Source organism: Lontra canadensis, unplaced genomic scaffold, assembly GCF_010015895.1.
Source record: "Lontra canadensis isolate GAN:19392208 unplaced genomic scaffold, GSC_riverotter_1.0 scaffold4, whole genome shotgun sequence".
NCBI classification, from domain to species: Eukaryota; Metazoa; Chordata; class Mammalia; order Carnivora; family Mustelidae; genus Lontra; species Lontra canadensis.
The window spans coordinates 51,911,405-51,935,476 of NW_022630998.1; the positions used below are offsets into that span (position 1 = coordinate 51,911,405).

The window sequence follows — 24,072 nt, forward strand, 5'->3', positions numbered from 1 at the left end:
ATTAAAAACAGAGTGAAAAGAGTAAAAGGGGGAAGATAATGAAGAAAAGAGAGAGAGGCTAAAAAGGATGGGTATTCTCTTTGGCTTTGCTCAAAGTTCGTCAATATTTTTTTCTCATTTATTTACTGTTCAGCAAATATTTATTGAGAGTGACTCTCTGCTAGGCTTCATTTCAGCAGAATCCCAGTCAGACATTTAGCAAGGACAGATAGGGCCCTCCTGGAGATCTTCATCTTGTCAGACACCCAGAAGCAGAATTCAGCCCCTTTCTACACACTAACAGAGCAAGAAAGCAGATTTTTTTTTTCTATTATATTAGAGAATCTATGAAATGAGGCTCAGAAGCTGAGGGTCAGCATGCCTCATGCCCCATTCCCCCTTTTTTGTCTTTCCCCTAGCTTTCCAGGGCAGTCAGCCCCAAGCTTTGGGGTACAGTGGCCTCTGGAGTCAGGCCAAGCAGTAAAACTTGTATCCAAAGGGTCTAACCATGAAGATGGTTCAGACTTCAGGCTATTAGGTACTTTTTATATCTGGTTAGCTCCAGGCTCTCAACTTTCAAATATTTGCCTAGTATAGACTGGTAGATGTTCCCTCACAGCTACATTCCCAGCTTGATGCATCTGGCTCTGGCTTATGACCTAAAATCCTAGCCTCCCATTTATCTGGTCACCATCATGAGACAAGTGTTGCAAATGGGCCACTGCTTCCAAAAGAAGGGAGGAGGTTGGAGTTTCCTCTGAGAAGAAGCCACGATAGCACTAATTCCCCAGACATGTGTTAGCAAATAACCAAGTAGTCCTAAGTCGCCCACTAAGACCCTTTGGAAGGTCTCCTAGAATAAAAAGCATCTATAGTCAGAACATTGGAATCTTGTTTTTTAGCAGTCTTCCTGCAGCAAAATTATTATACATTAGTTCAAGTTTTGTGTGTGGGTGGCAAGGTTTTTCAGGGTATTTGAGAATTCGAGTCAGTTCGGACCCTGTCTCTCTGGAGATGGCACCAGATTCCACAGGTGAAAGGTTCAGTCCTACAAGGCTGCACCTCACTCCCCAGTTCAGACGCCAGTCTCAAGCTCCAGGCTGTTACCCATGCTTCTGACCGACCAGCTACAGGTTGGATGTTCCAGTGACCTCCTCTTAGATTCGATTAATTTGCTGGAGCAGCTCACAGTACTTAGAAACACACTAACACTTAACCATTTTATGAAAGGATATGATAAAGCATAGGAATCAAGAGCCAGTTAAAGGGATACATAAGGTGAGGTCCCAGAGAAAGGAGCTTCTGTCCTCATGGATTTTGGGGTCTGGCTTGGTAGCAGATAGAAACCTTCCGGTTCCCCAAGCATGGAAGCTCTCCGAGAAAGGCCTAAAGATTGCCCTCTTGGATTTTTTTGGAGGCTTCACTACACTGTCATGATTAAGTTATTGGCCACCGGCTGAGTCAACCTCTAGCTCCTCTCCCCTCCCTAGAAGCTTTGGGTGGGGGTACTGACAGCTCCAACCCTCTAATCACATGGTTGGTCCTCCTGGCAACCAGCCCCACACTTGGGTGGGGTCCAAAAGTCACCTTTTAATAACAGGACACCTATTTCACCTTTATGGCTCTGAAGCATTTTCAGGAATCTGAGTGACCATATATATATTTCTTATAAATCATTATATCACACAAGGCGTCTTATGAACCCTCCCTTATGACGAGTAACATGACAATGACTAACATTCAGTAGTTCCCAGCAGCTCTCAGAGCACATGAGGGCAATTTCATGAATTATCCACGAACAGAAACAGAACAAATACAACAGAAGACAAAGAAATCTACAATGTTCATCAGGTCATCCAGTGCAGAATTCCAGAGCTCCGTAAGAATAGGATCTGTACAGTATTACTGCTCTCCCCCACCCTGGTTTAATGACATTTCTCCCAAGTGGAAACCCACTCTCCATTCTTCCTGAGAGCTCTTCTAGGCACCTTCCCATTCCTTCTGCCCTGGTGCTTCTTGGTCTCTGTAACCCTTGCTGGCCTCCCAGGCTTGGAGCCTACCTTTGCCTGACACAGCCAGCTCACCAAGAAAGAAATGTGGTTACCAGGAAACCAGCGAGCCAAAGTCCCAGCTCACAGCCTAGTGCTCTCTCAGGCCTCTCAGATTCCTCTGAGGGTGCACCATGGCAACCCTCAGAGCAGAGGCTTTTAAAGACCTCATGTTTCATTTGGCCAGGCACATATCCTTGCTATTGCTGTTGCAGTCTTAACAGGAGTTCTTTACTTTTTTACTTTCGTTTCTCCAGTATGAACATGAAGGATCAAATAAACAGACAGGGTTCCTTTTATCAGAGACAGAATGGTGTAGCCATGAGGTGCAAGGGCTCTGCAGACAGGCTGTCTGTCTATCGTGCTGTGTCATTTCTGGCTGTCACCCTGGGCAAGTTACTTAACCCCCGTGTGCCACCATATTCTGCTCTATGAAATGGGAATCAAAGGAGGATCTACCCCACAGGGTTGTTGTCTGGATGAAATGAACTGGTACGTGAAAATGCTTGGAGCAGTGCCAGGCACACAATGTTCACTCGGTAAAGACAGCTTTCCCCATTATTACTGGGAGTTATCTTCCTATCAGAGAAAAGGAGATAGAGTGTCGCTGTTTTGAGAGCTAGATGTAGAGACAAAGAAATTCCCTGGAAAATTCAGGACAAAGGGTATTTAGGAGGAAAAGACACCAAAAAGAAAGGAATAAGCTCGTTCCCTGCATGGGAATAGGGGACTCCACACATGATATATCTGGCCTGGCTGTTGGGGTTAACACATACTCAGCACTCAGAGCTGTGAGGCTCCTGGCCCTCGGTCCTGCAAGAGGTTTTGGAACTGTCAGCTGCTGTCCCCTTATGCACTGGAAACACCCCAGGGTTCACAGTGTAATGGCTCATTGTGAAGCCAGCAGCAAGCTGAGTCATGGGAAATCCGGAGAGCCGGAGAGCCCAGAGTGCGAACAGAAACAAGGGAGGGAAAGGAAGAGGAAAGGTGAAATGAATGAGTGCTGTTCCATGGAATTGTGGAAACTGACTCAAGTTCTAGAATGCAAACTTGAGATCACATGAACAGGGTAACAAAGCGGGAAGAAGATCAACAGGAAATTTTACATGGGAAAGTGTATCAGGAAGTAGCTGCTGAACAGCGTTTGAAGCCTGTCAGAATCGCTGCATTTTAAAAATCCAACTCTCTCTCTTGCCTGGGTCTCTGACCTTAACATGTGGTCCAAAGCTGCGCTTCCAGAATAACAACTTGCCGCTCCCATTTCCTTAACTTGGCTTTGCATGCCTCGGAGGGGCCTCCATTCCACCCAGAAGTCCTACTGCGTGGAGTTCCAGGGTCTCTCTGTGGATTCACTGAGAAAAGTAAAATGCTAATGAATTATTTGGATTGGTTTATGATCTTCCCAGAGATACCAGAAGAAATCTAAGATAAGACTTTTTATTGAGTGATATGAGAATTTCTTTCACTTGCCCCTGAAGATTTATTGTCATCTTACATTGCAAATGCTCATGCAATTTTTTTAAATTTTTCAATTCGATAGAAGGTATTCAATAGCAGTAATATGCACAGATTTTACTCACCTATTTGTGCAAACTGGAGAAATATAGGACACTTCAAAGGACTGGTGGCTTTTAAGGCTGGGACAGGTTACTAAAGAGTGTACAATAGCCTCCCTTTGAAGATAAGATAAAAACTTTATTATAGATCTACACAGAGAGATAGACCCAGTTTATATGGTTGCCTGAAGTTCTTTCTCATACTTGTCGATTTCTTTATTGATTAACTACTTAATTATGATCCATTTCCTTTCACCAAGGATTTTTGGAGATTAAATTTCATGCCATTTGTAGCCATTTGACCATTACTGAATCCTCTTGGTCATCATTATGCCACCAGTGAGTACCTGTCATGGTCATTTTGTTAACATGAGAATTCCCTGTACCAACTTCTCAGCGGTCACCTCTGCCACAGTTGGGGAAAGAAAGCACAGAGATCTGAGCAGCAAGTTGCTGTGTCATGGGTCACCTCCAACGTTAGTCAACTAGACTTCTGTATAACTGAAGTCCTTCTTAGCTGTCGAATCTATAGAAGACAATTTAGCTCTTCTGGGAAACAGAAATCCTGGCAGTAACAAGAGACAAGTGGGAAGGTGTTGGAGGGTTTGATAAAATGTGTTTACTTCCCTTTTTCTTTTTCCTTTTCCTTTTGCATTTGTTTTCCCCTTTGTATTTTATCTGAACATGCATGGGCAGGGAAGAGCCCCAGGCTGGACCTCATGAGCTCCTTTTGACCTCTCCTCCCCAGAGTGGAAACAGAATCCTGTGTTCCATTATCCTGAGCCACCACCAAGGGCCATCCATCGTCAACTACGACGACGAGAGTGGGAAGACGTGCGTGCACATCGCAGCGGCGGCAGGCTTCAGTGACATCATTAATGAGCTGGCCAGAGTGCCTGAGTGTAACCTGCAGGCTCTGGATGTGGATGACAGGTATTTGGGCCCACTCAGGATGGGTCGGGGATTACCAGTCATCTTCTCCGAAAGTTAATCTTAAAGAACATGGTTAAGGGGTTATCCTATATGACTATATCCCCACTGCCGGTAATGTTGACACATGTGCTGGTGACAAAACTGCTCTGTTTTAGTCAGGGCAGGAAAAATCATTGTTATGGAGAGAAATTCTGTGACTGAACAGTATTGTCAGATTTTCCACTTTTTGCTAAACGTTTTCAGAAAGCTTTCTATATGTCAGTTTCCTGCTATACGTTCTTTTTTATTCTTAACAGTAAGTCTTATTTTTTTTCTAAATTCCTGGATTATGTTATAAAGTCAAAAAGTTCTTGCTATCCAGATAAAAGCATAATAGAGGTTTTATATTCAGAACCAGATAGGACTTTATCAAGCCTTTTTCCCCAAGCATTAAAATAATATTAGCATAGAAAAGGAAGCTGTATCCAGAAAGGGGAAGAGACTTATCTCAGAGGTAGTTAGCAATTAAAGGAAGACTTATACCCTCCTCTTCCAAACAGAACTTTTCATACACAGTGCTTTTCTTCCTAATCAACTATTAAGAGCTTTTCAATTACACTGTTTACCTAATCTTCCTTTTAGTTAAGCATTGACTCAATGGAAATGCAAGAATAATATAACAACAAACAAGACTTGGAAAATAAGTAAAAGGTTTACGCAGAATGTATGGGGGTTTTTTTTGGTTCTGTTTTATTTTGCTTTTTGTTTGTGTGTTTTTAACCCTCTTGCAACCTTAGCCACCTATTTATCCTAACTTTAGATAAATTCCAAGAAGCGCCGCCTACTCCTGATTCCTGAAATCCTTATAACGCCGGAGAAAAAAGCTGCGGTTGCGCCTGAGTCTCAGGAGCTGGGCATGGTTAACATGATGACTGTAAAATTAAAACATAGAGCACTGAAAGTAGACCTTTTCCTAAGAGCAGATGTTGATCCTGAGCGGGTAAGACGGTAGTAGCAGGACTAAAGTTATATGAAGAGAAAAGGTGAATGATCTAGAAGGCAAAAAAAAAAAAGCAACATATTGAGGAGAGGAGGGCTGGAGAAAAGTTTGCCTAATTCCAAGTAGTTTTAGAAGCAGCTCTGAAGAGGGTACTTGCCATTCTGCATTATCACACACTTAGCAAAGAAAAGCCAGTTCCATAAGTGTCAAAAGAAAGTAAAGCCAAGCAGAGAAAAAAAGGACAAAAGATAAAGGCCGAGGAGAGTTTAAGTTCAAGTAAAATCTCAAGGAGAAGCTATTTCCTGCTCCCGAGCTCAGCCCACAGGTTGCCGGTGGTGACAGATGCTGCCCGCCCTCTTGTTTCATGTTTTCTGCATCATGCAGCTGTGCCTTCACACAAACTATGAGCTCCTCTTTGTGGTAGATTTTTTTCAAAATTTTCATAGGTGTAAGTGCCTTAAGCATTTGTAGTAACTGTGATTTCCTATCTTTCTTAGCAGAGGGAAAGCGTTTGAAGAAAAGGGAAGAAATAAGGCAGTGATTTAAATAAAAAAAAGGGGGGGGAAATGTGGAGGTTCTAGTTCTCCTAGATACTAAAGTTTTACAGATCTGTGACATTTAGAACATGGTGTAAATTAGCCTAAGAGTGATGGCACAGAACACATGACCCAGAAGAAGCTTATGTAGCATAAATGTCCCAAGTTTCATCAACCCTTGGGGTCAGATTGACATTAATATCCAACCCATTTATCATCAGGAAAGACCATCTTCCATCAAGTTCCCCTCCCTACATGTTTCTGGGAATCCTCTAGGGAATGTTTACATGTCCTATAAATCATTCCATAGCTGCCGATTCCTCAACCAATGCTTCATGCTTAGAGTCCTCATTTCCTGCCACTCAGAGACTACCTCCTCAGCCATCTTGAATGACTTTCTCTGATCATGGGCTCTGACCCTCCCAACTCCACATTGTGATGGCTGAAACCAGTCTTCTATTCCTGTGAAACTGCAGGAAGTTCAGAGTAAGAAAGGAATTACAGTGGGGATAACTTGCAATTGGACACTACAGATTGCCCACAAAGGCTCTACATGTATCAGTTAGGAGTTGTCTATATACTTCCCTTGTTTTTCTGAAAAACAATGTCAGTTTCCCCCCATTCTTCTGGACCTCTTTTTCTGTGTTGGTAGTCCAAACAATTAAAATAGTCAGCCTTCACAGTTGTCGTGAAGAAATATTTTAAGCTGCTCCAGAGTGGGTTGTCATGGTTTAGTAAATTGCCGAAATTGATGTCCAACCCTTCATCTACCGAATTAATTGGCATTATATTCTCTAAACTGGATGGCATAATCTGGCTGCTGCCTCATCCTATTTCATAATAAATAGTGTCTGGAGACCTCTCTCAAGTAGAGTGGAATGAATCACATCTGCCACATATTCAAATAAGCACTGTGATTGATCACTATATTGAAGAAGAAATATGGTCCTATTAAGTGGTCTCAAAGTGCTGCCCATAGCATAACTTGAGGTGAAGGATGCTTGATTGACAGGAGATACAATCCAATCCATACCTTGGGACACTGGCCACACTGGGGACAAGACTACTCTCCAAATATTAAGGCTCATGTACCTTCACAGATAGCCCCAACTGAGCCCTTCTCGGTCGAACCCTTCAGCTGCCTCCATGTCTGAGAGACCACTTGGCTGCCCTTCTGCCCAAGGTTGAGGCCCCACCACAAAGCCAAGGAGAAGCGGGTCATGCCCTCCTTTCCTGCCTCAGGACTGAGCCTTTCCCAGGGCAATTTATAAATTACAGTATTTTCTCCCAGTCTCTTGCTTTTTTTTTTTTTCCCCTAAGAAAAAATTTACAATTTTTTATTTAATAAAAAATTTAATTTTTTACAATTTAATAAAGGCTTAGATACTGGCAAACATATACCTACCTTCTGGCTAATGGAGGGCTTTCTAAGGATAAAGTTATGAAAGAAACAAAAGTGAAGAGATAATTAAGTGTGTTTTTTCAATGGTATGGAAAATCACTAAAAACTTAAAATTCAAGTAACAAATTAGAGAAAATGTTTACCAAAAGACCGATACCTTTAATACATAAAGAGCCCACATAAATAGTAGAAAAAAACTACCTATCTAACAGAAAAAGAGCCAAAGGGCATTAAGAGTCGTTTCAGTGAGGAGACACAAATGACAGAAATGTATTTCAAAAAGTTCAACCTCACTGTTAAAGAAATGCAAAAGAAAACAACACTGAAGTATCATTTTGCCTATCAAATTGGCAGAGATTTTTTTGAAATATTATTTATTTATTTGAGAGAGAGAACAAGAGTGAGCACAAGCAGGTAGAAGAGCAGAGGGAGAGGGAGAAGCAGGCTTCCCGCTGAGCAGGGAGCCCCATGTGGGGCTCAATCCCAGGACCTTGGGATCATGACCTGAGCTGAAGGCAGACACTTAATCGACTGAGCCACCCCAGCACCCTAGCAAAGAGTTTCTTTAAAGGTGCTAGTAAGACTCAGTTTAGGGAAAAAATAGGCACCCAGCTGGTAGGTGGCTAAATTGAGTCAGTGTTCTTAGAAGACCGTTTGGCCCTGGGTATATAGAGCCTGAAAATTATCCGCAGCATTTGACCCACTGCTTCCTCTTCTAGGACATTCTTAGGAAGGCCAGTGAAGGCAGAAGGCCAGGGAATGCTTAGAACTAGAGGACAGGCTCCAACGGGCACACTGTCATCCTGCAGCCCCATCTAAAGCTTAGCGTGTCCACGGCATACGTAGCAACATGTGTCTCAGGCGGGGCCCAGACTTTAAACAGGACCTGTCGCTGGCTAAGCAACCTGGGCCATGTCTGTGCTCTGACCCTTGTGTTGCTCCCCTGTGGTCCCCCAGGACCCCATTGCACTGGGCTGCTGCTGCAGGGAAGGCAGACTGTGTCCAGTCACTGCTGGATCTGGGCATGGACAGCAACCTGCGGGACACCAAAGAGAGCACACCCTTGGCCTATGCCCTGTACTGCGGCCACGAAGCCTGCGTCAGACTCCTCTCCCAGGAGAGCAGGTGAGTGCACTGGCAGGCCCTCATTTTCTTCCTCCCAGCAGTGCACAAAATCCCTTACAATTGTTGAATTTGTTGATGCACCAGGCCAGCACTACCTTAATACTGTGTTTGCTGTTGTCTAACAGAGGGTGACATGTTCTCAACGCAGTGGAGCAAAGTGATAGTCCTGAGCACGAATCCATCAGGCCCAGCGTCCTCTGGACTGGTGCTTCTCCTGTCTTTCTTCTCCCTTTCTTCTTCCCTTAATGCCATGGCCTCTTCATATTCTTTATTCTGTAATCAACAATTTCAAAATTTTGTTCTCAAGACCCTTTTGCACTTCTAAAAATTGGGAACCCCAGAGAGCCTTTATGGATGTGAGTTACACCTATTGATATTTATGGCGTTAGAAATTAAAATAAATTTTTAATAAAATATTTATTTAGTTACTCCTGTAAAGCAATAATAACCCCATTACATTTGCGTGGTGACCTAAATACCATGTTTTTAGTTAAAGACAACCTGTTCTCTGAAACCAAAAACAAGTTGTAATGAGAAGAATAGCCGAGCTCCACCTTGTTTGCAGATCTCTTTGATATCTTAACAGATGCCTGATACAATACAGCTGGATTCCCATATCTGCTCCTGTCTTCCCTCTGTTGCAGTGCTTTGTTTTGAAGTGTCTGGAAAAAATCTGGCTTTGCATAAACATGTAGTTGGAGAAAGATATTTCAGTGGTCTTTGGAGATGATTGTGGATACTTTTTCCTTTGATATTACATCAAAACTTGACAAGTGTTAGTTTCCTAAAGGTTCGCTGCAATAGGGACTGTCAGCATATCAATGAACCTTTTATACTCTGTTGTTATCAAAATCCATTAGTTCTGTCTTGCACTTTAAATGGGTTTTATACCCATGCATGACTTTATAACATCTTGTTCTGGTCCTTTGGAAAAATACTGATTCAGTTAGTTGTGAATATCTTCCAAATGACACACTTCGTGATAGAATTTTTTAAAAAATCACACTAGTTAATACGATCACTGATCTTATCAGTAAAGCTTTTATGTGTCAGGAAGCTGTCAAGCTTACAGCGGTGCCTCTAGGTTTTTCACAATTCTAAATTTTCCTGAAAAACTGGATTTTTGTCATTGGCAACAATTACTGTCAATTGTTTACCTTCAAATGGCAGGCTTATTTTATTCATTTTTGATAAAATTTCTGTAAATAGCCAACTCCAAATAACCGTAATTTGTTGATGAGTCATAAAAATGGTGTTCCATGAAAAAAAAAGGTTTCTGGGTTAGCTGGCAATTCAATTACACAAGTGTTTTGCCTCAAGACAACGGTCATACTTCATTATATAGTGGAATTGCTTACGAGCACTTCCTGTTTTGTCAAAAAATGTATACCTAAAGGTTAATATTTAATAAAATTAATCTCTTTTGCTGGACATTAATAAATTAAATGATGATTTTTTTTAACATAAGTCCATTGACGCTATTGTCTTAATTTGTACCAAGGAGCCCAATACTTTGACCCCCTATCTCTGTTGTACCCTTGGTGCAAAAAGCAGCACAGTGAAAAAGGCATCTTGATATTATTATGAATATGGTTTTAACCTCATGGAACTACTGAAGACTATTAGGGACCCCCACCATCAGGGTCAATGGGCCGCACTCTGAGACAGACACCACCCCCCCCTAATCACAATCTGTGACAGAAGGAGGAAAGACTGTAGAAGATACTAAAGTAGGATTAATTCACAGGGCCATATTCTCTACAGGTCAGCTTGAAAGAACTTTAGAAATCCCCTGGGGCTCTCTCTGGTAACATCAGGGGTCCAGAAGTTATGTTCAGTAGTTCAAAAAGCCTAGTGGAATGTGAAAGAAGGAAGGTAGAAATACATCATAGAAGTAAAGATCCAATTACACACTGCGTGACCTATAAAGACAAACATGAATTATATGCAGTCAAGGGGCGATATTTTCCAAATCACAGATTATAATATCTCACTCCGAAAAGTAATGTTGCAATCTGGCTTTTAGGACACTCCCATGGGTCATGTTTCATCATTAACTCTACCACAGAAAGCACTAAGTCAGTTGTGGCCTCAAAAGAGAGTAACAGAATTTTCCAAGGAACAGAAACAGAATAGTGCCTCAGGGAAATTCTCCACAGAAAAGGAGCCAACTGGACAACTTTTTTTTCTTTAGAATTTGCCTGTCCACTGGGCATTGCTCACATTGCTTCTGCTGCCACGCCCTATCTCTGGCTTACATACTTCCTCTAGAGCAGCTGAAGCCCAGACAAGTTTCTTCCCTTGCGTTCCTTTAGTAGATTTTTTTTAAAAGCATTTTTTCAATAGGAAATTTAGTAAAAACTGAAAGGGAAGTGAAGAACATCTAAATAGCATAAAACAGGCCAGCTTCCTAAAGTAGATAATGTCCGAGCTCTGCCCAGATCTGTTGGGATCCCTTGCAGAGAAAGCCCCAAACCACACTTCCCCCACCTCTACGAGCACACCCCACTTCCACTAGTTGAAGCCTCAGCTCAGGCTTGGCCTTCATCTCTGTGACTTAAAACTTATACTCCTATTGACTGCCCTTGAGAAGTGAGAACAGTAGTGTTTTAAGCTCTTTTCAGCTTAGGTTATCCCTTGGTGAAAATAGATTCTCTAGAGGTAAATTTTGAAAGGACAGCCCCTGAGGAACTAAGAGGAATCTAAGAAATAACTGGGCTGAGAAGTGACCATGGCAAGGAAGGGGGAGAGACAAAAGGTGTTGCAAGTTCCTCCACATCACCTTTGACTTGAGACAGCTTTGGGGGTCTCTTTGGATGACCTCAGACAACCTTCTCAAGAAGATGGAACAGAGGGAGGTTGTTTTGTTTTTTTGGTTGGGGGTTGTCTCCATTTCCTGTCCTCTCATGGCATCCTTGTTATTATATATCCCCATAGAACAGAGCCTGCTCGACCTCTTCCTTCCCAGAACAGTAGACCCCAGAAGAAGGAGGGACGATTCAGCATGCTCAACCAAATCTTCTGCAAAAACAAAAAAGAAGAGCAGAGAGCCTATCATAAGGATCACAGCAGGGATCGACACAGGGGGGAGCACACCTCGGAAGTTGATGACATCATCACTACCTTTGACAGCATCACGGAGACCAACTGCCAAGAAGAGCCTGCTGGTCAGGTGGCTATGATTGACTTTAAGAAGCGGACTTCGGAGAATTCAAAATATCTCTTGCCAGAAAAGAAGCCTCTGGCCCATAAGGGGCTTCCACCAATCAGAACGCAGAGTCTCCCACCCATCACCCTGGGCAATAACTTCCTCACGGCTTCCCAGGGGGCCACTTCCCAAGCCGGCCTGAACTCCGGTGCTCATCAGATGGCCCAGAGATCTCAGAAAAGCCGAAGCGAGCAGGACTTACTGCACAACAGAACTGGCTGCCAGACGTTGCTAGATCACCCCTGGAGAGGTGATTCCAACCAGGTGTTCTGTAAAGCCTGGACTGTGTCTTCTTCTGATAAGCTGCTAGACAGATTGCTCACCAGCAAGGCTGGTCACCAGGAGGTCTTGGGGCTGCCCCAACTTCCTCACCTATACAGTCCTTCATCAGGTATTGTCCTTGCTTCCTTTTCCCTCATTCCGGGCAGGGTCTCTCTGTGTAGTTCTGGGTGAGGAACAGGACCAACAGTAGTAGCCTTGAGGGCAGGGCCAGAACAAAATGGATGGTTAGGGCCAACTTCTGTCCTTGAATCCACTGGATTCAAGATCTCCAGGCTATGGAAGCATTCTGCTTTTCCACCCTGAGAGCAGTCAGCAAGTTAAAGTATGTGCCTTCTCATCTTCCCAGCAAATACCTGTGGCAGATTTGAACGGGAATATTAGTATTTCCAGTAGCAAGATTCTTAGCTAGGGGTAAGTGGCAGAGATCAGTCACGAGGTGTTGATCTGTTTGTGTGCCAGCTTGGTTTTAAATCAGGTGTTCGGTCCCCGCTCCAGACCTACTGAAGCAAAATCTTGTGACAGAGAAGGGGAAGTGGCAGTGCCTTCTGTGTATCCACATAGAAAGGAAACACATTCACATGTTAATGGTTCATGTCTCCACACATTCCAAAGGCTCACATTGTATTTCTCCCACCTGTCTCTTCCCCCGGCTGCAGGGCACCCCACATCCAAAACTACTGATGCTGTTTTTTGTTTATTTTTCCAGAGATGTCTTATATACATCACACACACACACACACACACACACACACACACACACACACAAAACATTTATACATAAGTATATATCCCCCTTTTAAATAAATGTATCATACTAAAGAATTTGTTTTTATATACATACAAACTATATATATGTGTATGTGTGTGTGTATGTGTGTGTGTAATTCCCCCCCTTTTTAAATAAATATATCACACTAAAACATTTATTTTTATTTTGTAAATGGTCCACAGGGGATTCTGAGGCACACCTGAGAAAGGAAACCATTGTTCCAAAGCGGAGGCTACAAAACAGCTTCCCAAATCAATTCATTACCATAGTGTCTTTTGTTTTCAAGTGAGTTAATCGCTAATATTCAAAAATCGTGAAGTTTCACACAAAAATGGAAAATTCTAGCTTCACTTGAGAAATTAACAAGTTGGGCAACCCTGAACCCAAATCGCACAGGGTCATGACAGGCTGGATGTGTATACCCATAGTCCCCTTTGATCCCAGTTGGACGTCACTGTCCCCAGTTCAGCGCAGTCCACCACGCATCCTGTATCTCTCCGTGGAATGTCAGTTGTTCTTTATCCACGTGTTTCTGTTGTTTTTCTTACGATAGGGTTGAGAGGGAGAAAAATGATGTATCTTGAACCCCTGTTTCTGTCAAACACAGAGGAAAGAAAGACCAGGAGAGCTATGGGTATTGTAAGAAGAGGAGGAGGAACATGTGTTTGGAAATACAAAATATTCCTTCCTGTTTAATATGCAGCACGAGTCTGGCTCTCTTCCCTCATTTCTGGTGCGTGGTGTCTGAAACACGTGAGGTGGAGTATGGCTGCCCTCATACGTGTCTGTTATGTATTGAACCACAGGGTAAATATGGATGAGCACAGGAAGGCTTTTGCTTGGTATCCGAGGAAAACTCCACCCAACATTTTACTTTCCTCCACAAAGCGCGAAAGTATGTGGTTAGTGGCATAGCCCTGGATTTGGTCCTGTCTTGGCTAATACCTTCTCTTTTGAAAAGCTTTTGAAATTTGTGAAAATCCTGTTCTTTTTCTGTTCCCCAGATAGCCTTGGTCTATCTTTTCTCTGTCAGTTACGACTGGGCTCAGCTGTCTGGAACAGAAACTAAAGTAACAGCGGCTTCAACAACAACATTGAAGTAACTTGAATAATCCTGGGGTGGCAGAATAGTAGAAAAGAAGCAGCAAAATTCTCCAAGGGAATCTTAAATAATTAGCTGTGGCACATCGAAGCATTTCTTTTTTCAACTAATGTTTTTAAGCACTGATAATAACTAGGAGCCATTGTAGGCAACTGAGTTGTGATAAGATAAATCTCCCAAGAATCTTCAGCCTCTAAATGAGTTTTTAAAGATAATGCGTTTGCTAAAATGATTGTGCAACTGACTTTAATTTTCTTCTCATGTTTAGATAGAAGATTATATGGTCTTTATAATGGTTAGAGTCTCTGTCATTCTAATTTGTCAAGAGGCAGAATACTGCCGTGGTTAAAACATCTGGCTTTAAGTTCTGGCTCTGTCACTTACTGTTACTTAATCTCTCTGGGCTTTTTTTTTTTTTTTTTTCCTCACCTGAAAAAAACTGGGAGGAAATACCTTAATATAGGACTGTGAGTTGCTGTTAAGATTAAAAGAGGTGGTGTATGTAAAGTACTTAGAACAGTGATTTGAATATAGTATTATACACACACAAAAGTATATGTTGTTTTTTTTTTTTTAAAACAATGTGCCAGGCCCTTTACTAAGCACTGTGCTTTAGATACAAGCTAGAAATGACTTTGTTTTAAAGATGATGAAGTTTAAGTAAATGTACTAGTCAGCTGCCTCATTGCTCTCACATCTAGTGTTTATCTTCAGCTCTATTCTGTCTCTTAGGGAACGATGCTTCCTAGGCTCCCTTGCAGCTGCTTCCAAGTACTTTGGGCCAAGTACCAGGAGGCACAGCAGCAGCAGAAGAGTAAGAGAATGAGGGAAAGCAGTGTAGTTGTACACAGTGTCCCTCTGCTTCCTCTGCTTCCCAACAGTAGGTCCACCTCCTCTTCCCGCTCCCCGCCTACAGCTGCTCACTGTGCCTCTGGCCCTCACTAGCTTTTACCATCTCTTCCTCTCATCTCACCAGCCTAGGGGTGGTTGCATTTTAAAAATAATAATTATATATATATATATATAAAAACAGCTAATCTCTGGATTGTCCTCCTACTTTCTCTTCATTTGGCTTCTTAGCTTTTCTATCACAAACATAACCAACTGTATGAAATTTCCTCTTTTTGAAAGACAAACAGAGGTCTCTTTTTTCCTGGATGAGCCCTGATTGATAAAGCAAGACATGTCATCTCTCTGAGAGAGTTTCTTATCCAGAGGCCGGAGCTATTAGATCTCATGAGGCCTTTTCAGTTATAACTCACATGGCCTAAAATAGTTAAAACAGTTTGCTCAGAGTCTTACAACTAATTAACGACATACTCAGCACTCGAACCCAGATCTCCTAAACAGCAAGGTATCATCGTGGCAATGTGCTTGTCTCCTGAAATCTCACAGTCCAGTTTGTTAGTATACTTGCCGCTTTACCCACAGTGCAATTTTCTTAGAAATTATGTCGTCCTTCCCCAAACAAAAAGATTTTCCTGCCTTACAGATTTTATTTTTGTGGACATTTTTAACCCACTTTAAAAATGTTGTTTTTAGAACTGCTGAGGCTTCGGGACTACAGTTCTGAGGGTTCTGAGGGTTCACTTAAGTGGTTTAAGCTGTTTATCTAGCAGATTTCAACATTGATCCCCCATATTTGATATGAAAGTCCAATACGATAAAGCAGTTGGATGCTGTAAATCATACCACTGCACCCACCACTGGTTTGAACTTCAATAGCCCCTTTGGCATTGGAGTTTGTCTTTTCCTGCCCTGGGTTTAGTAGAAGTTAAGAGGGGCTAACAGTGCTGCCGTTTGAATTCCTGGCAGCCAATACCCTGTGCTTGCATCAGCAACCCTGAACATTTAGCTGCAATGATTATTGTTCAACATTCATTGAGACCTGTCAGTGGGCTAGATGGAGAGAGATGTGGGATGGGGCACTTAACCTAATGAGGAAATTTGGAGCACATCAGCTTAATTCACTGCAAGCAGCTTTCAGAGAAAATGGAACAGAAAGCTCTGCGGTGTTTGCTACTAGCCTGGTTATTTACAAGCCATCACACAGAAAGTAAGAAAACGCTCGCTTCCCCTCTCCCTCCAGAGAGAACTCCCTAATCCCAGTTTTCTAGATTATCACAGCAGCAATGTGCTGTCCTCCCTGATCTTGTAGGATCTGATCCGCTGACCCCTGTGTTTCAGCTCATCAGAGGTGCTGCGTCTTTTCCAGGACAAAGGTCAGATTCTTTGGCTGGTAAACGGAATGTTCCCAGCGTGGCTGGGCCTCACTTCCCATTCTCACCATCTGGACTCACATTTCCAATCCTTTCCCGACCCCTTGAACACTTCCTTGAATATCTCTCAGTTCCCTGATAACCCATACCTTTCAGTCTATGGCATCAGTGCCCCTGTTATTTATGCCTTCTGTCGACTGTGTGCTTGGCAGATTTGTATAGTCTTTTGAGAACCAGCTCAAAAGCCACTGTTGTCTGGAAGTCACCCTAACCTCTACAGGAGCTGTGGCTCTTTCTCACTGTGAACCATGGAAGAACGGCTTAACGAGCCTCCTGTGGGGCAGGTAGTGAAGTGCTACTTCCCCTTTGACAGCGCTGCAGGAGGGAAGTTCTTAATCCCTATTCTGGAAATGAGGAAATGGAGGCATAGACAGGTTAGCCCACCTGCTTAAGGTCACAGAGCTAGATAGGAAGTGGGGGAGCCCTGTGGGATTCAGGACACCTCCACCTTTCCGGACCCCCCTTTCCCACGTGATGCCCTCACACCTCTACTCTTGGGCTTGAAAAGAACAAGTTAACCTGCTTTTCTTCCAGCATACACTATAATCCCCTCCTGAGCACATTGCCTTGTCCTCTTTGTGCTCTAGGCTCAGGAATATGGTGAGAACACAATAGAGTGCTGAATTTCTTCAGTTGCTTAACCAAATTCCTTTGTTTAACTGTGAAAACCCCTCTTGCCATTTCAATCTAGGACAGTGGTCCTCCACCCTGTCCCCATGGGCTGGATGCTCCCCAAGGTGCCCATAGGACAGGTAAAAGCGCTCTGGGCTGTGCATAGCTCCACCCTGTCCTTCCAAACTGAGCCAGATGCCAGTGCAGAATGAAGTCTAGCTCTCCCCCCACCTCTCAGATCACTCTCATGTCCCCTTTCTGCCCATCTCTTATCTTGTCAAAATGGCTTTGGCTGCTAGGGAGGCGGGATGGGTTTTCTGTCAGACAAACCCAAGTTGGAGCTTTGTTGCTTTGCATTCTGCGACCTTGAGCACATTTGAAAAGTCCTCCAACCCAGGGTCCTCCTTTGTAAAGTGGGGATGATAATGGTATCTGTGTCACAAGGGAAAGTGATTGTTAAGATTCAATGAAGTCATGCCTATAGGGTTCAGCCCAGTTCCTGAGAGTCCTAAGTTCTCAGTAAACATTAACCATAATTATCATTATCTCATTTCTTGGTTTTGTAAATTTCTGCTCAAATGTTCATAGATAAGTAAGGTATGAGTTGATATGGGTACTTGCTATAATCACTTACTGTTATTCTATTCAGGGATGTTTTCTTTTTAAATAGCTTATGAAGTTGTTTGACCTTTAGAATACAAAGGAATAAAAATATAATATCCACCAGAGAGACTGGAAATTTTGCTCAATTTTCATCAAATGGCAGTGCTCAGATCTCTGCCCTTAGAATATGTCATTGGACTCCTCTACGCAGATGGATGGTGGATCTTGGCTAATGCTTTTTCCACCTTATTCTAAGGACTTCTTGACCCAAGCAGAATTAAACCTATGAGCAGTTCTGTTAGTGTTTTGATTCTTACGAGACTATGAGGCAAAAGATCAAAAGATTCTCCACTCTCCATGAGATCATGTTAAACACTCCACAGAATAAAACTGTAATAATTACTAATGTTTTGTGAGCATTAACCTTGTAAGCTGAATGCTTTATATTTGTTCTCCTACTTCATTTGTATGACAAGTGAAAAAGACAGACACAATTATTTTCACCGTTTTGTAGGTCAGGAGATTGAGGCTTAGAGAGGGAGCATCTCTTGCCCAAGCTGGCAAACGAGTCTAATTCTGTCCCACTTGGTCAGCTATTTAAAAGGACCTAAATACCTTGGGTATTCTTTCTACTTTAAGAGATTTAGATCACTCTTTTATAATCGGTAGTGTATTGATAAATATTTAACAGGTGGCTCTCCAGGAGAGAAATCAGTACTTGCCATGTCCATAGTATAAATACTTCTACCATGACCGACACCAGGCTGCCACTGTGATGTCAAGCCGATCACTAAATTCCTGAGATTTTAACCATTGGTTCCCAACAGGCAGTACACAGGGCTCCCGGACAGAACTGCTTATGGCCTAACTTAGAGAGTAGCCATCTCTCGAGTACCTTCACCCAGATCCCATCTTCTAGGGCAGTGATGCTCAAGCCTATTGTATTTTAGAATCCCTTCAAAACTGATAAAAATCTGATGCCCCATTTCAGCCCCAGACATTTTCTTTTAATCCATCTCGGGTTTGGCTAGGGCAAGAGTGTTTTTTTAAACTCCTCAGATAATTCCTATGTGCAGCCAGCATTGAGAAACACTAATCTAGAAGAATATATCCTACTGATTTGTATTTTTCACCACAGATTTGATTAAGATGTTATACTTTATACCCTATTTTATTTTTTCAAACTTTTAAGTTTTATGGAGTGGGTGGTCAACTGTGCTGTTTATAAAATTTTATTTCAACTAGTTTATTAAGAATTGACTTCTGATGTCTTTTTCTTTCATTGAAACAGTGATTTGCTGTAAAGAAACTTAGTAAAGTGTAGCTGTTATGATTTTTGTTCTTGTTAGAATCTTAAACTCCGTGATCTCTAACAACTTCACAATTCTCTAATGCAGTGGATTTTGTAATTTGTACTTGATTATGTCTCAAATGATTGATACAATTCTTTTTGTCCCCAGGACAAAATTTTCAGCATCTGTCCCCAAACAGACCCCAGATCAGGGACCTTCCTATCACCCGGAACAACCTAGCTCCTCTGCCAGACCAAAAATGTAAGTATTCTGAATCTTCTTCGGCTGCCTTTGCAAGTGTTAACACGTCTAGACGCAACTGTTATTTCAGTTTACTTTCATATTTTGAGGGAACATCAGGCGCCAAAACTTGTGAATTACAGGAAAATAGAAGAGAGACAGTGTTGAAAGCTTCATCCAACTTGGTAATGCTTGTTTAGAAAGAAAAAAGAATACTCCCTCCCTTGAGGAATTTTTGTGTTTGGATTATAAAAACAATGACAAGTTTATTTTGCTATGTACTATTTAATGAGTTTAAGAAGGTGCTTTAAAAATTCTTAAGACTGGTCTCTTGACATTGCTTTCCTTACTCTGATGAACAGATACAAATATGTGTTATTCCTGTACTCAGAAGCTATGCATCCCTAAACAGAAAGGAATAATCATGGAGATGCTGTTCACCCATACTGCTTTTGACATTATTGATTTATTTTATAATTTGTACAAAATTTTCTTAAATATAAAATATTAAATATATTCTATTCAGCCAGTAATCTTCAAGTTTGAGTGTACTTAAAGTATTACCTGGGGTGCTTGTTGTAAAGTAGATTTCTGGGCCCCATACCCAGAAATTCTGAGTTTGTATATCCTCATATCTGTATGAGGAGGCAGGTTCTATTATTATTCCTATTGTACAGATGAGAAAACTGAGTTCAGAGAGGTTACATGATTTGCCCAACATTACTCAGGTAGTAAGTAGCAGAGCCAGGAGCAAAACTATAAGACACTGAGTCAGATGACTCATGCAAACAAACAATACTTAAGAATTCTAATTTCCTTCCTTCCTTTTCTTTCTATCCCAGCCCCGTCATTTATAACATGTATGCAAGCATGCAGGTACTTTCTCATGCTCTCTCTCCCTCTCTCTCTTTCTCCGTACCCTCTTTATTTCGGAGGTTGGATGATTTTAGAGCTGCCCTGTTTCAGACAAGTTTCTTAACCTTCAGTTTCCTCCCTTAGCCTATAGGAACACTGCCAGCCTGACAAGGTTGTTGGGAGGATTACATGAAGTAACAGGTGAAAAACCCTGGCAACACTTTGCACAGAATAAATATCCAACATGTCTTTTCTGTCCCAGGCTGTAGTTTGGAAGGAACCAATCAAGGGTTCTAGGATTCCTTAGGTAAAAACAGTGACCAGTGGGGTCTTAGTATAACCCTGTCCTTTTGCAGATTAGGAAAAGGAGAGGTGAGGATAATATGTCCAAACTCATACAAAGAGTTTGTAGCCAAAACCAAAATCTCAGATCCATTCTTTTGCTTTTGCTGATCCATGTAAAGTGAGAGTTTGGGATGGTGTGAATTCAATCACTAGATGAAATTCAAGCCTGACCTTATCTTTAAGCAGAAACAAGTGACAAAGATACCTAATTAAGTAGTCACTTGGCCTTGAATCCTGGTGGGGTTTGGAGAAGCCAGAGAAGGGATTTTGTTTGGCAGAGCCCAGGAGCGTTTCGTTCTCCACAATTAAATGTAAGGAGAGAAGGGAAGATAAAGATAGTTGATCAGCTTTAGCTCAATGAAAAAGAAATGGAAAGGTACAGAGGGCTTTTCTTAAGAGAACCCTGAGAAACTTTTGAGGTTCGCATAAAATAGCAGTACAGATGTCTTGGGGCTCATTTAGAGCATTATGCTGACTTGGCCATCAACAGCTACTCCACCCCAGGAAAAGAGAGCTCTGCCAGGCACGCACGGCCTGATGTGTTTTGAACAAACTTGGCTCGGTCTTGTGTTTGTGCATATTTGACATCGCTGATGACACGTGGTAAGTAAGCCTGAATGGATAGAGAGACATAGCTTTTTCCTGCAGCTGGGCTCTCAGCAAGACAGGCTCCTTAGAAATTCCTCCACTCCTTATTCTGCCACCTCCATTCGTCCTGGGACTCTTGAGAGAAGCAAACCTTGAAAGACTCCCATTCTGTTCTTTCTCCGCAGTTCTGTCTGGAGGACCTCTGCGGACAAACCGAGTGCTTCCTGCTATTCCAAGCCAACGGGGACACAGCACAGCAGCTGAGGACAGAGAAAGCTTGGCCAATCCCGCCACTGATGAAAATTAACTGTGGGTCACCAGCTGTAAAAATAGAGATTACATATATTTTCAGCCGTCAAAGAATGAGATTACTCTAGTTTGTGAGAACAAAGAGTGATGTAGTAAATTGCGTTCTAGAAGCCATTCACAGTTTTATAACTCCTTATTCCAATGATACTTCCCAAAGAAGTGCTTGGAATCTTTGATTGTATATATGTTTTAAGTCTGTGAGTTTCTGTGGCGTCTCCATGCCAAAATAAAAAGTCACACTATGTTATCAGCGGGGAGACTTTGCTGTGTTTCGTTTGCATTGTGGCATCCCCAGATTATTTTTCCTAAATGATTTTGTTTTAAAAATACATGCTTTGCTGAATAAAAAACAACAGAAAAGTATATTCCATACTTTTTCTTCATATTTATTGCAATTCTATCTTACGTTGATGAAACTTAATTAAAATCATAGTAGCAAATTCCTTTATAAACAGTCAGTTTATAGCTTTTAAATGTACAGGCTTCTGTAAGATATTTTCTAACATCTTCTGATTCTGGCTATAGCCCAAATCATTTGCCAGTGTTTATGTATCTTCTTTGTTATTTGATTATTTCCACTTAGTGTCATTTTTAGATACGATTGTTGTAATAGTGAGAAGATCATGTGAGGTGGAAGGATCTACATCCTGGCCCAACTGAATAAGATAGGAATTTCTCATACATTCCTCAAATACTCTGTGTATTTAATCATTCTTTTCTCTGAGAATAATGGTCTCTGCCTATTCAAGACATTCTCAACTTATGATTTAGTAAAGTTTGAAAGATTACTGCTAACTGTAGGTCTTACTAAGATGTTTGTGTGTTGTTTGGACTGATTTAAACTTTAAGGCCTAGGTGTATAAGATCATATTCAGTCTGTGTTATTTCTATTTATTTATTTATTTATTTATTTATTTATTTATGGTCGTTTGTGTGTATGTGTGTGTGTGTTTGTTTTTTTGACAAAAGAGAGGGTTTTTGGTGTTTTTTTTTTTTGACAGAGAGAGACAGTGAGAGAAGGAATACAAGCAGTGGAAGTGGGAGAGGAAGAAGCAGGCTTCCCGCTGAGCAGGGAGCCCGATGCAGGGCTCCATCCCAGGACCCTGGGATCATGACCTGAGTCGAAGGCAGACACTTAACAGCTGAGCCACCCAGGTGCCCCAATTCTGTGTTATTTCTAATCCTATATGTTATTCTGTAAATATCTCAAGTACAATACTACCATTTTATATTGGCATTATTTTTTGAGAGAGGTCAGACTGTGCCATTAACTAAATAGAAGCTCCTCTGAGGCCAAATCATAGTGTTTTGGCTTTGCACTTCTAGAAATGTATACAGTGCCTGGCACACAATCGGCACTTAGTCTTTTTTTTTTCCCCCCAGGAAAGAAGGAAGGGAAGGAAATAGGGATGTAGAGAGGGAGGTGGCAAGGTAGAGAGATGTAGGAAGTGATAATAAAGAGGTTACTAGTCCACAGTCTCATTTTGCCAATGATAGTAGTCTGAATTAGGGATTATAGAAGAGAAAGCCTTTGACAGTCACTGTCAAGCTAATGGGAAGGCAAATGGAAGAGTTCTCAGGACATAGATTCTGAAGGGTTTTCTCTTACCTTTTGTTCATGGGCTGCATCTTGGAAGAATCCTTCTTTGTTAAGTATCAGCTAGGTGGTTCTATAATGTCACTGGTTACTTCTGAATCTATGTTCGTGCAAGTAGATACCCAGACATAGATGGCTTAGCTTAGTCAGGACAGGCCAGCCTCTGCTGCAATAATAAACAACGCCCAAATCTCCTTGGCTGACAATGCTCATTCACAGTACATGTCGCGTACCAGCTGGCAGAGTTGGCAGGTGTACATTCTACTTCAGCACGCGCCTCCTTGGTGATGAAAATAGAGGAAGTGCCAGGAGAGTCTCATCACTTCCCTTTACATTTCATTTGCCAAATCAAGTCATGTGGGGACATGCCTAACTCCAAATGAGGTAATCAGATGAAGGTAATTCTTCCACCCGCAGGAAAGCGGAGAACTGGAATATTAATGAATTATCCAGAAAATTACCACACTAACCAAAGCTCAGTCCCCAAGTGCTCATTTAAGTTCTCTTTACCAAGTGGATAGCTAAGCGGCTAAAGCAACTTAAAAAACAGGGAAACCAGGGTGTCTGGGTGGCTCAGTGGGTTAAAGCCTCTGCCTTCAGCTCAGGTCATGATCCCAGGGTCCTGGGATTGAGCCCCACATCAGGGTCTCTGCTCCACAGGGAGCCTGCTTCCCCCTCTCTCTCTCTGCCTGCCTCTCTGCCTACTTGTGATCTCTGTCTGTCAAATAAATAAATAAAATCTTAAAAAAAAAAAATCTTTTGTCAGCTATGAAAAAGTATTATGCTGCCCACTACCAACTTTTTAAATAGACCCGTTAACCTTTTGTCACCAAGTAAAGTGGCTTGTTTGGGGTAGATTTATCCTTTTACTGATGAAATCAGATATTAGGTATTTGCTGGTTTGTGCCCAACTTAAAAAATGTCAAGTAAGTTTTTCTTCTAAAATGACTATTATTTTACCTCTTATACTTCCCTTCCTTGCTAAGGATGTGTCATTTATTTACACAATAAAAATCATAACTGTTCGTACATTATTTCACTGGGATCATTACATCAACCTGTATTATCCAAGTACAGACAAGGAATCCAAGGCAAAGAAAGAAGTTGACTAATTCGCCCACAGTCACACAGCTAATGGCAGTCTTCCTAGTCCCATAGTCCACATACATAATTCCCAAATCATTGTTTTCCTGTTCCAGAAATATCATTGGTGAGATACACCTTTGGCAAAGCATCCCTTTCTGAATTTATTCATTCAGCCTAAAAGCTGTATAGGCAGAGGAGAGCTAATGTTAATACTTGTGGAGAGTCCGCCAATTCAGTAATTAGTGCTAACCAGTTAGGGTTGTTGGAAAGGTAGTGTTCCCCCCCGCCCATTTTTCTTATTTTCCTTCGGTAATCACCTGGTGTAACACAGGTGTTCTTTCTCCCCA

The 24,072-nt window shown here is 41.9% G+C and overlaps 1 protein-coding gene across 6 annotated transcripts in view; it reads left to right on the forward strand.

Moving 5' to 3' along the window:
* ANKRD55 (ankyrin repeat domain 55) overlaps positions 1-21,405 on the forward strand; it is a 156,000-nt gene extending 134,595 nt beyond the window's left edge. For all 6 annotated transcript variants that reach the window (XM_032850366.1, XM_032850381.1, XM_032850384.1 and 3 more), the window contains 5 exons: positions 4,332-4,516; positions 8,391-8,558; positions 11,496-12,157; positions 18,874-18,966; positions 20,919-21,405. In XM_032850366.1, coding sequence (XP_032706257.1) covers positions 4,332-4,516; positions 8,391-8,558; positions 11,496-12,157; positions 18,874-18,966; positions 20,919-21,040 — 1,230 coding nt within the window. In that variant the 3' untranslated portion in view covers positions 21,041-21,405. The remainder of the gene's footprint in view (positions 1-4,331; positions 4,517-8,390; positions 8,559-11,495; positions 12,158-18,873; positions 18,967-20,918) is intronic.
* Positions 21,406-24,072: the final 2,667 nt, after the last annotated feature.